We start from the raw sequence: 13099 nt of genomic DNA, 5'->3' as shown, positions 1-13099 counted from the left end.
GAGGCACAGAGAGATGCAATGACTTGGCGCAACAGGGCTACAAAACGGCAAACCCGGGACTGATGGATCTTAGCTACTGCCTCACAAGAATCCACTGGAGGAGACATTATCATGATCCCCATTTCACTGAAAAGTACACCCAGGGTCATTTGCCACAAGCCTCCCAGCAAGAAAGTAGCAAGCGGGGATTTGAACCCAGGCAGCCTGCACTCTTAGCCTTTCTACCCTATGTGTCCTCCAGATAATGTGTATCTCAGGCTTGGCACCAGCCTGGTATTGGCCCAGCCGGACAAACAGGTCCATAATAGTGTGATCTCTTTGTCCTTCTCTCCCCAGTCTGGGGCCACACTGGATGGCCAGGATCTCTGGGTTTTATATCCCTTTGCTACTCCTTTGCTTTGCAAAATCCTTGCCTCCCCTCCCTCCTCCCCACCACCCCTTTCTCCCTTGAACAAAATGCCCAGTCCCCAGGGAGATTTCTTCTAGAAAGAGAGCACCTGCTCTTTTCTGGGCCTGTCAGTGAGTGAGCTCAGCCTTCCTGGCTGTTCTTTGTGGATCCCACGAGGGAAGCCCTAGGAGGGTAAGCCGGAGTTTAACGCCCCCTTCACATGAAGAAGGGGACATGCATTAGGCTGCACACGGCCATGTTTGTTGACAAATGCCTGGGTGGGTCTCATGCCTGAGGAGTCAGCCTTCAGTGTCGAGAAGTCCCATGGCACTTCACTGAAGAGCCAGCCATAACCACCCACCCCGCGGTACAGGCACAAGGCCAAAGTCTTCCTGATGAAACTTTGGAGTTGGTGCCAAGTATTTACCTGCCTGGCAACCTGTAACCTCTTTTTCTTCTTCCAACAGTCCCCCACCCCCAAGTCTTTCCACAAGGAATCCCCTATACTCTGTCCTTATGGTTCAGAGTGAGGCTGACCCCATCCTGGCCAATCAGAGCACTTGATCCCCTGGCCACAGGGATTGGCTCAGGGATGGGGGTGGGGCCCATTCCTGTCCAATACGAATTAGCCCTGAGACTTCAGACTTCCTCTTGAATGAATAGGAAAGGGACACACACACACTTTCTCTGTTTTTAAAGATTTTATTTTTTAAGTAAACTCTACACCCAACGTGGGGCTCAAACCAATAACCCTGAGATCAAGAGTCACACGCTCTACCAAATGAGCCAGCCAGGCTCCCAGGACACACTCTTTTGTTGGGGGTTGCTAAACTGGTAGGGCAGAAACCTGGCACTAGGGTGACACTTGAGAGAAAAAGGCCCTGCTTCTGGTTGGAGGACAGCAGAGCTGTGAAATGGAAGAGGATAGCTTTCTGATGAGACCATTTGAACCCCTGGATCCAGCTATGCCTGAAGGTAGTCAGCCTTTGATCATTCTGGATGTATGAGTGAATAATTTTCCTTTAGACTTACACAAATTTTTGGCTTCTTTTTTTTTTTTTTTTTTTTTTTTTGGTCATTTGCAACCAAACATATCCTTACTAATGGAATCTGCAGGAGTCCATAAGAGGCACAGATTCCTAAAACTTTCCCCAGGGCAGGGAAAGGGGAGTGAAAACTTCTTCCTAGAATCCTTCAAGATGTCCAGGCTTCGAAGGACAGGCAAGCTTTGTGACAATGGGGCAGTGGGGGAGGGCATTCCCGGAAGAGTAAAGTCATGGGTGCGTGTGTGAGAGAGGGAGCGGTGGGTTGTGAGTGATAGACGACATTTAGGTCCTAAATGCCAGGTGAAGGGTGGCTCGTGCTCTTGAGAGCCGCGGGGAGCCACAGAAGGTTGATAAACAATGGTAGTGCACTCCAAACTTGCTTTTACATCTTGGAGCCCCAGATCCTGCAGGTTCCCCCTTTCCCATGCCCCCAGACCCTTGGCCAAGGTGGGAGGGGTTGGACTGAGGGCACAGGCTGCCATCTGTATGCAAATTGCCCGGGATGCCATGCAGATGAGGGACCTTAAGGAAATGTATGCCCTCCTGGGAGGGAGGCCAGGACTCTCCCCTCATTAACTCAGGGACCAGGTGCTGAGCATAGAGAACCCCTTCTTCCCTGGGGGTCCCCTCTCTCCCCTCCCCCTGCCATCTGTTCACACCCCCCCCAGCTCCCCAGATCCCCCCTCACCAATGTCTGTCCTTCCAGGAGTATCTCTTTCCACTTGGTCCCTTCCCTGGACCAAGGGACCCTATCTAGCTTTTCTCTCTGACCCTCCATTTTCCTGGGATCATGATACCTACTAATAATAAACATGTACCGAAAACATGCTCCATGCCAGGCTTTGTATAAACACTTTCCATGGTTATCTTATCAAATTCTCTCAACGGCTCTCCTGTGTGTGCTGTATTTTTAAAAAAAGGATAGTCACTTCTGCCCTATAGAAAGCAAGAAAGCCACACGAATAAGGAGGCAGAGAGGTGAAACAAAGAATGATTTTTCAGAAGCAACTCCTGGTAGACATGTTAAGAGTGATTTGAACGTAGATGGGAAGGATGGAAGGATCGAGTAAGCCCCAAGGGTCCATGTGTCGGTGAGGTGCTTCCTGCTGCTGACTCCAGCTCTGTTCCCGGAGTCCTGTGCCCAAGCCATGCAGCTAAAAGCCATGGCTGCCAAGCACGTTTTCAGCCAGCTACAGTCATGGCCAAGAGCATTCCCTCCCCCACCGCAGCACTGGTGCCTTTGGGGGGCCGAACTCCCTGGTTCACCCTCCACTGTGGGCATCGGAACTACACCACGATGAGAAAGGACCCGAGAGCCACATGTACCCCAAACTCAAGCAGTGGGGACCTTGACCACTTGTGCCCTGACTGATCTAAGTATGTTAACTCGCTCCCTCTCTTTTCTCCGGCTTCTCTCATTTTTTTTTTTATATTTATTTATTCGGCAGAGATAGAGACAGCCAGAGAGAGAGGGAACACAAGCAGGGGGAGTGGGAGAGGAAGAAGCAGGCTCCCAGAGGAGGAGCCTGATGCGGGGCTCGATCCCATAACGCCGGGATCACGCCCTGAGCCAAAGGCAGACGCTTAACGACTGAGCCACCCAGGTGCCCCTCTCATTTGTTTTAAACCGATTCGAGAAACAGTGGGATTTGAGCCTCTTCTAATCAGGCTGTGAGCTCTTCTGCTCTGGGGACCCTGGGCGTACGGCCCGGCCCCTACCGGGAGGCTCTCCCAGGGCAGCTCACCACTTGCCCAGGGTGACAGGCCCCACCTTGTCCATTGTGTGGATGAGCAAGCTGAGGACAGAGAAGCCGAGTCACTTGCCAGAGATCGAGGTCTGAGTGCAGAGACCTCTGGGCACGCACACGCCTTACAGCAGCCCCTCCACTGCCCAAGTGTGATTGGGCCCAGGGAGGTGGCCACTTGGCCAAGGTCACACAGGCCCCCTTCCTACCACCCTCCCCCCTGCTTCTCAGCTGCTCCTTTCAGCCTTTTTTCTTTCCCTTGCTGACTGTAGTGACCTCTGAGTCCCAGTTGTTTCTCTTTTTGTCCCTATTTGTCTCTGCCTCTCTCTCCCCAAATCTCTGTCTGTCTGACCCCAGGGTTCTCATCTCTGGGCTTCTGCAGTCCATCCCCCCATCTCCCCGTCTTTCCCATCCCTCTCTCAAATCGCTGTCTTCCTTGACCTCAGTAAGTCTAACTGGCCTCACTCCTTTCTGCCCCGGAAACCCTTTTGTGGGTTCCTCCAGGCCACCCCTCCTTCCCTAGGGAATCCTCAGCGGCAGGCATGCCTTTCTCGGATGGGGCGGCTCCATCCCTAATTCCATCCACTCTGCAGCTCAAAGAAAGCTTTTCCTCCGTCCTGCAGCTTCAATTCGCATTTGGGCTCTGCAAGAAAGACTGAGGGTTTTACTTAAGGAAAGAGCCCTGCACCCCCCACGCAGGCATTTAACACCCTCTGGACCCTTGGCACCTCTCTCTTCCACCCTCAGCCAGCAGAGTCTCTCTCCGCTCTCTTATTTCTCTCTGCATGACATCAGACTTCTCCCAGGTCTTGCAAGGGGGGGGAGGGGGCATCACCTGCACCCCCTTCTCCTCTCGTCCCCCAGAGGAGGCTCTGGCCACAGCATGGTGTGATGTGACAGACAGCCTTTATTCCAGACTCCAGTGTCCACAGATGACGGGGTGGGGGGTGGAGGGGCAGGGGTGGGGATCCAGTGTCAGACTATGCAGTAGGACGTCAGGTGGGGCGGGGGACCAGCGATACAGGCAGGAGGTAAAAATCGCCCTGGCCAGCCGACCCTCAGAGCCTTGGAGCCTCGTCCTGTCCCGGGCCAGGCCCTGGGCTTGGGTCCAGGAGCTATTCTGGGGCCTGGGAGAGTCACATTCCCTGGAGGAAGGTCCCCTCCTACCCAGCCTCCCTCCCTCCCTGCAAGCAGTGGCTGCTGTAGGTCCCTGCCCAGCCTGCAGAGGAAGGAAGGGAAGGGAGGGCCGGAGGGGGAAGAGGGAAGGTGGGGGCAGGCGGAGGCGTGCGCAGGGCTGGCTATCTGATGCTGATTCTCTGATGTCAGGTCCAGTAGAGCCTCTTGGAGGTCCTCGGGCTCAGCACTGGGAGGACATGGAGAGGTCAGCCTGGGCCTGTGCCCTCGGAGGCTGTCCCACCGCACCCCCACTGCTTCCCCCCTCCCTCAGGGTGTCTGGGCCCTCACCCACCTCATCTCCGAAGCCCCCGCTGCCATGCCGGCCTCCTCCAGAGGCACCTCCCATGAGAAGGCCCGTCTGCTCAGGCCGCTCTGACCCCGAGTGGCTCAACTGTGGCTCCCCAGGTGGCCTGGGGGGGAGGGGAGGCAGCATGTGGGACGTGGTCACGCCTGGGGAAGGGACTGAGGAGGGGGCTGTTTGGGACGAGGAGGGACTTGGGGGTCGGGTGGGAGAGGAATGGGGATGGGGTGCGAGTGGCGATGGTGTGGGGGTTAGGGATGGGTGCGTAGGATGCTGTCGGGCTTGGAGATGGTGACTTAGTTGGGGTCAGCTCTAGGAATGGGTGTGGGGGTGGCTGCGGATTGGAGTGGAGGGTGGCCATGTGATCAGCCAGAGAGGATAGATGGAGACGGAAATGGAGTAAGGAATGGGAACGAGATGGGCTTGGGGTTGGGGTCGGGGCTGGGGATGCATTTGGGTTTGGGGTGGAGGACAGGATGCGGTTGGGGCTGGTCACGGGCTGGGTTTGGGCTTGAGGTGGGAGGCGAAGTCAGAGGTGGGTGTAGGGATGGGGCAGGGTTACAGAGGTCACTTCCAAGGTGGCAGGCCACTCACGGAGCCCCCTTTTCCCCCCGCTGGCAGCAGCCGGGGCGAGCCTTGCGTCTCATGCAGTAGAAGGCAGCAACGACAAGCAGCAGGAGGCCTACGCTCACGGCCACGGCCATGACAGCCACGCCGGCCTGCGCGGTCTGGGGGGCCACTGCAGGGACCGGATGGAGGAGGAGGGGTCAGCCGGCGGGGCTCTGTCGCCCCACGGGCAGGCTCCTCTCCACCCCTGCAGCTCCTCACCAGAGCCGAAGTGGAAGACGTGCTGCTTCTTCCCGTGGGCATTGGAGGCCTCGCAGGAGACCCCTTCTCTGCTCAGGGCACTGGTCACCTTCAGGGTCAAGGAGCTGCTCACCCACCCCTGCCCTCTGAGGGCCGGCTCTGCTGGCTGTGGAGGCTTGGGTTAGCGCCAGCCCCTGGTCTTGGGGGTGGGGGCGAGGGCGAGGGCAGAGGCGAAGCTGTCCCGTCCCCCAGGAAGTGGAAGGGTGCAATGCTTGGACTGGTGAGGGGGGCAGGGACCCCCAAGGGGCTCGGGGAGGGTGCCTGGGTCCCGCGGGGATCAGGGTGGAGAGGACGGTCCCTTACACTGCCGCCCAATTGGCTCCAACTGAGTTTGGGCTCCGGGTAACCGCGGGCAGAGCAGACCAGCCTGACTTCTTCGCCTTCCCTCCAGCCGCCCTCTGTCTGGGGCTGAGTCTCCTCCACGCTTAACTGAGGTGGCCCTGGGGGTGTGGGGGAGGGAAGAGGAGGAGGTCCATCGGAGGAGGGGAAGGAGGGGGAGAGAGGCGAAAGGAATAGCAGAGAGAGGGACCAGCTGCTTGTCCCGGTCCCCCCACCATCTCGGTCCCCACCCAAACCTGCCCCAGCCCGAACCTTGGACCAGCAGGTTGAAGCTCTGGGTGCGGCTGAGGAGGGGGACCGTGGGCATGGACGCCTCACAGACGTAGGTGCCCGCCGAGTCGAAGGTGATGGAGCTCAGCGAGAGGGTGGGGCCGTTCCCCAGGGGGACGAAGTCCTGGCAGGGAGAGAAGGGGGAGGCCAGGTGGGTGTGAGGGCGGGGTCGAGGGAAGGGAGAGGGTGCGGGCTGAAGGTTCCAGGGCTGAGGGCTCCTTTCCCTCTCACCTTGGTCCAGCGCAGGGCAGGGGTGGGCAGCCCTCGCACGGAGCAGTTCACGGTGGTGCTGTTGCCCAAGTGTAAGGAAAGCTCCTCCCCGGTGCTGAGCTCGAGGGGGTCCAGGTCTGGAGGGGGGGACAGACTGTCACCTTCCCCAGCCCCTCACCCATGCGGTTAGGGGCTCTCCAGGGCTGTTGGGGGTGAACATGAATGCACAACCATAAGCAGAGCCTGTCAGTGTTCCTTCTGGCTCTCCCCACCTCCGTGAGCTTGCCACGGTCCCAGGCCAAGTCTCAAGCCCGAATCTAACTCCAAAACCCGGGGCCAACTAAAGCACCTTCCCCCAGAGTGGATGTCTGGGCCCACAGTTAATGCACGAGCAGGGACGTGTGAGGTGTTCCTTCTCTGACTTACCACCCAAACCCCATCACCCATCTTTGCATCCAGGTTTGTCTGCTCTCCCTCTGAAACGGACCCTCCCACTCTCTCCATCTCTGACCTCCAGGACCAACAGCCCTGACCACGGCTGCCACCGCCTCACTAGTCTCCCTGTTGACCAGGATTCTCGGCCCCTCCAGTCTCTCCCACCGAACTGCCAGATGGATCTTCTCAAAACACACACTGGTCAGCCCTGCCCTCTGCATAAAATCTCGCAGTGGTTCCCCGATACCCCTGGCATAGAGGCCAAATTCCTTGACAAAGCCTACAGGAGCCTGCCTGATCTGACCTCTGCCTCCCTCCTCAACCTCACTTCTCGTCCCCCCACCTTTGTCCCGAGCTCCTGCTACCCTACTCTCTTGCCGTTTTTCTCCAGTATGTCATGTTGGGTCCTGCCTCAGGGCCTTTGCACTTCCTGATCTCTCTGCCTAGAAGCTCCTCTTTGGGCTCTTCGCATTTCTGATTCCAATCTTTGGTTTCCTACTCAAATGGCCCCTTCTCAGAGAGGCCCCTCTGACCCACTGTTGTGGACACTCAGCTTTCCCCTCCAGCACTGAAGGATTTATTCCCCCAGCTGTTAAGAAGGATGTCAGCTGTCAGCCCTCAGCTGTCGGCCCTCTCTGGGAACTGCTTCAGCTGCAGAGAGCCCCCCGCTCAAGGTCATGCCCCCTTCCCTGCACGGCCCACGTGCAATGACTGGTTGATGTGGGGGTAGAAAGGCCCAGTCCCCTTGCCCCAACTGGGGACGATTTTGAAGGCCAGCTTCCCAGTGCCCTGCAGGGCCAACCGCGACTTTGCAGCCCGTCTTCTGTCTCTGCCTGATCCTGCTTCCTTCCCTTCCTCAGCCTCCATGAACGTGGATCCCAAGGCCCTTCCCGTAAACTTCCTGCCTGCAAAGCTCCGTGTCAGAATCCGCTTCCCGGGACGGGACAGAGCCTGTAACATCCTCCGTCTAAAACAGCCCCCACGCACCCAGCCCACCCCTTACCCCCTCACTCTGTGTTAGTCCCCGTAGATGTCCCATCGCTACTCAGGGTCTCGTTCACCCTCTACCCCCTGTCTCTCTGACTGGGCTGGGAGCTCTGAGAGGGTGGGGACTGGGCTGTCTTGTTCACAGATGTCTCCCCGACCCCAGCCACAGGGTCCAGGCCCAGGAAAGGAGGCAGAAGGAGTGCCAAGGAGGAACAGAGCCTTTGCCCAGGGCTCGGGCGCAAGCGGACTAAGGTTTTCTAGAAGACTGGGACCCTGGAAACTGGCTAGAAGTGGAAAGTAGAAAGCAGGAGGGTTGACCTAGAAATGAGGAGAGGAGCTTGGCTGGGATGAAGAGAAGGTCTTGGTGGGGAGAATGGTCAGCCAGATGGGCCTTGAAGGCTGGGGTGGATCATGTGGGCTTTCTCCGGGGGGCACTGGGGAGCCATGGCAGGTTTGGAGCGGGGGGAAGTCAGGTTTGCACTTTGGAATGAGCTCTCTGGCTGCCTCGTGTGTGGGAGACTGGAGGGGGCTGGGGCAGGCACCTGGGGGCGAAGGGGACCATCCGGACCAGGAAGGACCACAGAAATGGAGAGAAAGGGTTGGCGGCGGGGCTGCGGGGTGAGGGCGAGGAGGCCGCTGGTGCCAGGGGCCCCCTGCCCGTTCTCCCGGGACGCTCACAGGCCACGCGCAGCTCGGCGGTTTTGGAGAGCACCGCGTCCTCAGCGGCGTCGTAGTCCTCGACCCTGCAGCCGTAGGTCCCGCTCTGGCCCCGCTGAACCCCCTCCAGGGTCAAGTTCCCCTCAAGATTTGTTTTCAGCACGTCCTCCTGCTTGTCCTGGGTGACCAGGGACGAGGAACCCGGCTCAGGAGCCGCCCTGGTCCGGCGGGGTCATGCTGGGTTGGGGCCACCCGGGTCAGAGTCAAGCATCTTGTAGGTCAGGGGTCACCGAGTTAGTGTCATACGAGGGTCAGGGCCCCCTCAAGGAACGGGGCAGAGGCCCTTGCTAAGTCAGGGGTCCCCCAGGTCAGGTAGCACACTAAGTTAGGACTCTCTCAAATCAGGGCTCAGAGGCCCCGTTAGCTCTTGGGCCACCAGTCAGGTGCCTCGCTGAGCCAGGGACCACCCAGGGGAAAGGTCAGAAGTTGGCGGAGGCCAATATGTCATCAGAGGTCAGGGACCAGGACTTCCAAAGGAACGATGGGGTGAGTCACCTGAAGGCGGAAAAATACGTATTCCATGCTGGGGTTGCCGTCCCCGCGGCAGAACAGCTGGACGGAGTCACCCTCGCGTACCCAGCCCTCGGTGGTGGACGGGCTGCCCACCCAGAAATCCACGTTCTCCGTGGGGTCTAAGGGAAAGTGCAAGAGGAAAAGATGGCTCAGGCTGGACTCATGATCAGGGTCAAGGGTAGGTCAGGTCAAGGGTAAAAGGCAGGGCTGGATTGAGGGAAAGAGGTCAGGGCCGCAGCAAACGCGCAGGCTGTGGTTGGTCAAAGGGCAGAGGTCGTATCTTTCACAACTCAAGTTCACACTTAGTCTGAGATCCGGGACCAGAGGTCAGGGGCTGAGCCGAGAGTACAGGTCAAGGGTCCGAGGTCAGTGCGGGTGACAGGTCAGGGTGAGATTCCAGGACCCCATTCGGTGTGAGAGTGTGTGGAGCACGTTTAGCCGTGAGACTCCACGGGGCTCGCTCCGGAGACTGGGCAGGCCGCGGGCGGGCTCGGAGGGTCCAGGGTCGGGGAGGTCAGGACCCGCAGGGACTCACAGTGCAGGGTCAGGTGGAAGGCGGGGCTGTCCAGGCGGCCGCGCCGGCCGGTGGGCAGGTGGTAGCTCACGGAGCAGTGGAAGCTGGCGTCCCGGTCGGCCTTCCGGAGCCGCAGGTAGAGGGTGCTGGTGAGGGACTGCAGGCCCGAGGCCTCGCGGACTGTGCGGCTGGTCATGTAGCCCTCTGGGGGAGAGGGAGGCGGCGGTCAGCCAGCTCCGGGCGCCGCAGCCCCATCCCCGTCCAGCCGGCCCCCGCGCCGCGGCTCACCTGTGTTCACCTCCATGGGCACCCTGAGCCGCTGCCCGTTCCGGTACCACGTGATCTGGGGGGCGGGGTTCCCGTTGCGGCTGTGGCAGGTGGCGATCTGAGATGGACACAGGCATGGCCCTGGGCTCTGACCCAGGACTCCGAAGCCTGGGCCCCTCTTTCCTCGGAACTTCTCCTCGCTCAGATATAGGAGCCTGGGCCCCCCAGCCCCGCCCTCCCCCATGACGCAGGAGCGCAAACCTCCCCGCCCCCGTGTCCCCCAGGACCCTGGAATCGAGGTCCGGCCCCAGGTACCTCCTGGGTAGAGTCATCCACCACGGACAGGATCCCTTTGTTGGGGAAGACCTCCGTGGCCTCCGGTTTCGCTGTGGGGGAGACATTACGGTCAGGAGCCCCTTTCCCGGGCTCTCACCTGCCCTCCCCTTCCGGGGCGCCCGCAGACACTCACCGAACATGCGGAGCTCCGTGGTGGCCTCGGTGCTCGCCGCGCCCACCCTCACCACGCACACGTAGTTCTGCTCGTCGCCCACCTGGGCCTCGGGCAGCACCAGGCGGCCCCGGGAGTCCAGCTGGTAGGGGGGGCTGCGGCCCCGGGAGTCGTGCACCCGGCCCTGGAGCTCGGAGCCCTGCCACTCGGCCGAGGCCAGGCGGTGGCGGAACCCAGAGCGGTCTGCCTGCGGGCGGGGAGGGCTCAGCGCCGGAGCTGCCCGGCCTGCCTTCCCCCACTGTCCTGCGGGTCATCGGGTCATCGCTCTCCTCGTGTCACCTCCCTCTGGTCTGGTCCCTGTTCCGGGGCCATGGGGTGCTCTCCTCTGTCTAGGTCCCTCGTTCTCCATCCTGCTCTGCTCCTGTTTCTCCTTTTCTCTCTGTCTCCTTCTCCCGCCCTGTTCCTAGGCCTCTTATCTCCTCCTCTTTTCTTTCTCTTCCTTTAGTTCCACCCCCCCCCCCCTTGCTATATCCTCTTCTGTCTCTGAATGTTCTCTCTCAGGAGCCTGTGCTCCGAAGGGGGCTCTTCCTTCTAGTCTCAGTGCCCAGACACCAGAGAACTTTGGAGAGTCCTTCCCCTTGCTGGGCCTCAACTTCCCCACCTGTAAAATGGAAAGGCAGCTGGATGGAGCTCTTTGGTCCTTTGGGCTCTGATGAGGGAATGAATGTGTGCAGCCCTGCAGTGCCCTGACTCCCAGCCCCCTTGGCCACCCTCTGGGCCCCAGCCTGCAGCACTCACCAGGAACCACTCCAGCACAAAATGGTCGTGGGACCCCAAGGCGGTGCAGTTCAGGGCGACAGGCTCCCCCTTCATCACCTCCACCAGGGAGAACTCAGATGAGGGCTCCTCAGCCTGGGCACCTGCAGGAGAGCCACTGAGCTCTCTCTGCCTCTGAGCCCCTTCTCCCCCAGGACCCGCTTCCAGTGCCCCCCTCCCTCAGACCCAGGAATCCAGACCCCTAGCCCCCTCCTTCCTCAGACCCAGGAATCCAGACCCCCAGCCCCCTCCTCCCTCAGACACAGTTCAGCCCCTCAGCCCCAGCTCCCGCCTCCCTCCATCTCTCATGTCTGCATCTCTGAGCTTGCAAAACCATTTCTCTGCATTTCTTAACATCTCTCTCTTCACAGAACTAAGGGCTCCTCCCCTGGGTCTCGTAGGGCCCTCGGTCCAATCCTCCTGGGGGTGAAACTGCACCTGTCCTTGTGCTTCCCGCTAGACCAGCCACCCCTCAAGGGCAGGGCCGGCGCTGGCTCATCCCTTGGCCTCCAGCACCCTGAGCAGGGCCTGGCTAGGTGCCAGGGATGGATATCTCTCCATCTCTGCCTGTGTGTCTCTCCCTCCGGGTCTCCATCTCTAGTCCACAGTCTCTGCCTCTCTGGCATCCTGGCACTCTGTCTCCATCTCTCTCAGCCCCTGGGTCTCTTGTCATGTGTCAGGGGGCTGGGGCTGGGCCTGCAGCTGCAGTATGGGTGTGTGGGGGCGGTAAGGGGGGACAGGGCTGGGCAGGTTTCAGGAATGTGGGAGGGGCAGGCTGGCCTAGACCTGCCCGGCCTGGCGCCAGAGCCCCCTACCCGCCCCTTGGCCCCTCTGCCTCTTTGATGGAGCAGGGAAGGGGGTACGGTGTGTCCCCTACGAATAGGAGAGGGGCGAGGCCCAGGATCCTGGGTCCTGAGGCAGAAGGGAGCCAGGGGCCTGGACTGCCATCCCAGGATCCTGGCAGATAGAGCAGTTCCCATTGGGGAAACCATGCTCTCTCACCCTCTGGGCTGGCATCCTGGCATCAGCTCTCACTTCTTAGAACCTCCCTTCCCTTCCCCGCCTAGCTTGACCAGCCCTGCCCCTGGGGACCCACTATTTACCATGCTTGTGCCAGGGGCCTGGATTCCCAGGCACCCACCTCTGGCCCAGGCCTGTCCCAGGGGAGGGGGTGTGGGGCCAGGCTGGTGCCTGGGGCTAGTCTGAGTAACAGACAGGAGGACAGACGGAGAGAGGAGAGATCTCTGTGCCCTAATCTCCCCCATCTCTCTGTCCCTCTGTTGCCAGCCCCTCTGGGCCTCCTCCCCTCCCACCACCACGCAGGTGTGTGGATTTATCTGGGGCCCCAGGAAGGGGGCACTGTCACTCGGAAACACTTTGTCCCATCGTCACTGCCTAGGGCCAGTGCTCCAGCCCTTCCATGAGGGAGCTGGGTTCTTTAGAGTCTGGGCTCTGAATCCAGGTTGGGGGGAACCCTCAAGAGCACGTGACTCACTGGATTCTAGCCACAGGGTCCCTGACCCTCGCAAAACTTGAGAACCTTTCCGAGGGAAGCCCTGGGGTTTGGGTCTCCTGTGTCCTGGGGGAAGCAACTGGAGGCCTGGACTCCTGGGTCTGGGGGAGCAGGGGTCTCAGGACCCAGATTCCAGGGGCTGAAGGCCCTCATTCCTTGGTCTCGAGTGCGGAGGGGGCTGACTTCTCGGGTGCTGCGGGATGCCCAGCCCCTCTGCCTGGCTGTCCCCAAGTCTCACATTGTGAGGGGTATCCCCCATGCTCCCCTATCCCTCTTCCGCGGGGGTCCCAGGTTTGGCTTCCTTCGGTCGACGAAAGCCTCTTCCCCCTCCCCTTTCCGGGGTCCCCAGGGGCCGCCCCCAGTCGCGCCCTGCTTCCTGCCCGAGCCATACCTGGCTGCGCCCCCAGCAGGAGCGCGAGCACCAGTAGCCGTGGGGCCCTGTGCGCCCGGGCCCGGCCGTCCCAGGGCTCCATGTTCGTGGTGGCAGCGGCGGCAGCGGCGACTGCCCGGGCTGCAGCTCGGCGGCCCCGGGGGCTGGGAGCGACCA

At 60.4% G+C, this 13099-nt stretch overlaps 1 protein-coding gene across 1 annotated transcript; it reads right to left on the bottom strand.

The window, feature by feature from the left end:
* Positions 1-4066: 4066 nt before the first annotated feature.
* On the bottom strand, positions 4067-13099 carry BCAM (basal cell adhesion molecule (Lutheran blood group)). Its single transcript, XM_026482098.4, has 15 exons — positions 12944-13099; positions 11022-11143; positions 10245-10470; positions 10091-10161; positions 9797-9893; positions 9530-9712; positions 8977-9113; positions 8443-8599; positions 6364-6479; positions 6115-6256; positions 5827-5963; positions 5485-5629; positions 5251-5395; positions 4648-4765; positions 4067-4542 (listed from the first exon to the last, which is right to left on the bottom strand). The coding sequence occupies exons 1-15, from the start codon at positions 13023-13025 to the stop codon at positions 4537-4539; spliced, it is 1884 nt and encodes a 627-aa protein (XP_026337883.1). The 5' UTR covers positions 13026-13099; the 3' UTR covers positions 4067-4536.

This window comes from Ursus arctos, unplaced genomic scaffold (assembly GCF_023065955.2).
Source record: "Ursus arctos isolate Adak ecotype North America unplaced genomic scaffold, UrsArc2.0 scaffold_19, whole genome shotgun sequence".
In the NCBI taxonomy this organism is placed as follows: domain Eukaryota; kingdom Metazoa; phylum Chordata; class Mammalia; order Carnivora; family Ursidae; genus Ursus; species Ursus arctos.
The sequence above is the reverse complement of the archived record's forward strand: the minus strand, read 5'-3'. Positions and strand labels throughout refer to the sequence as shown.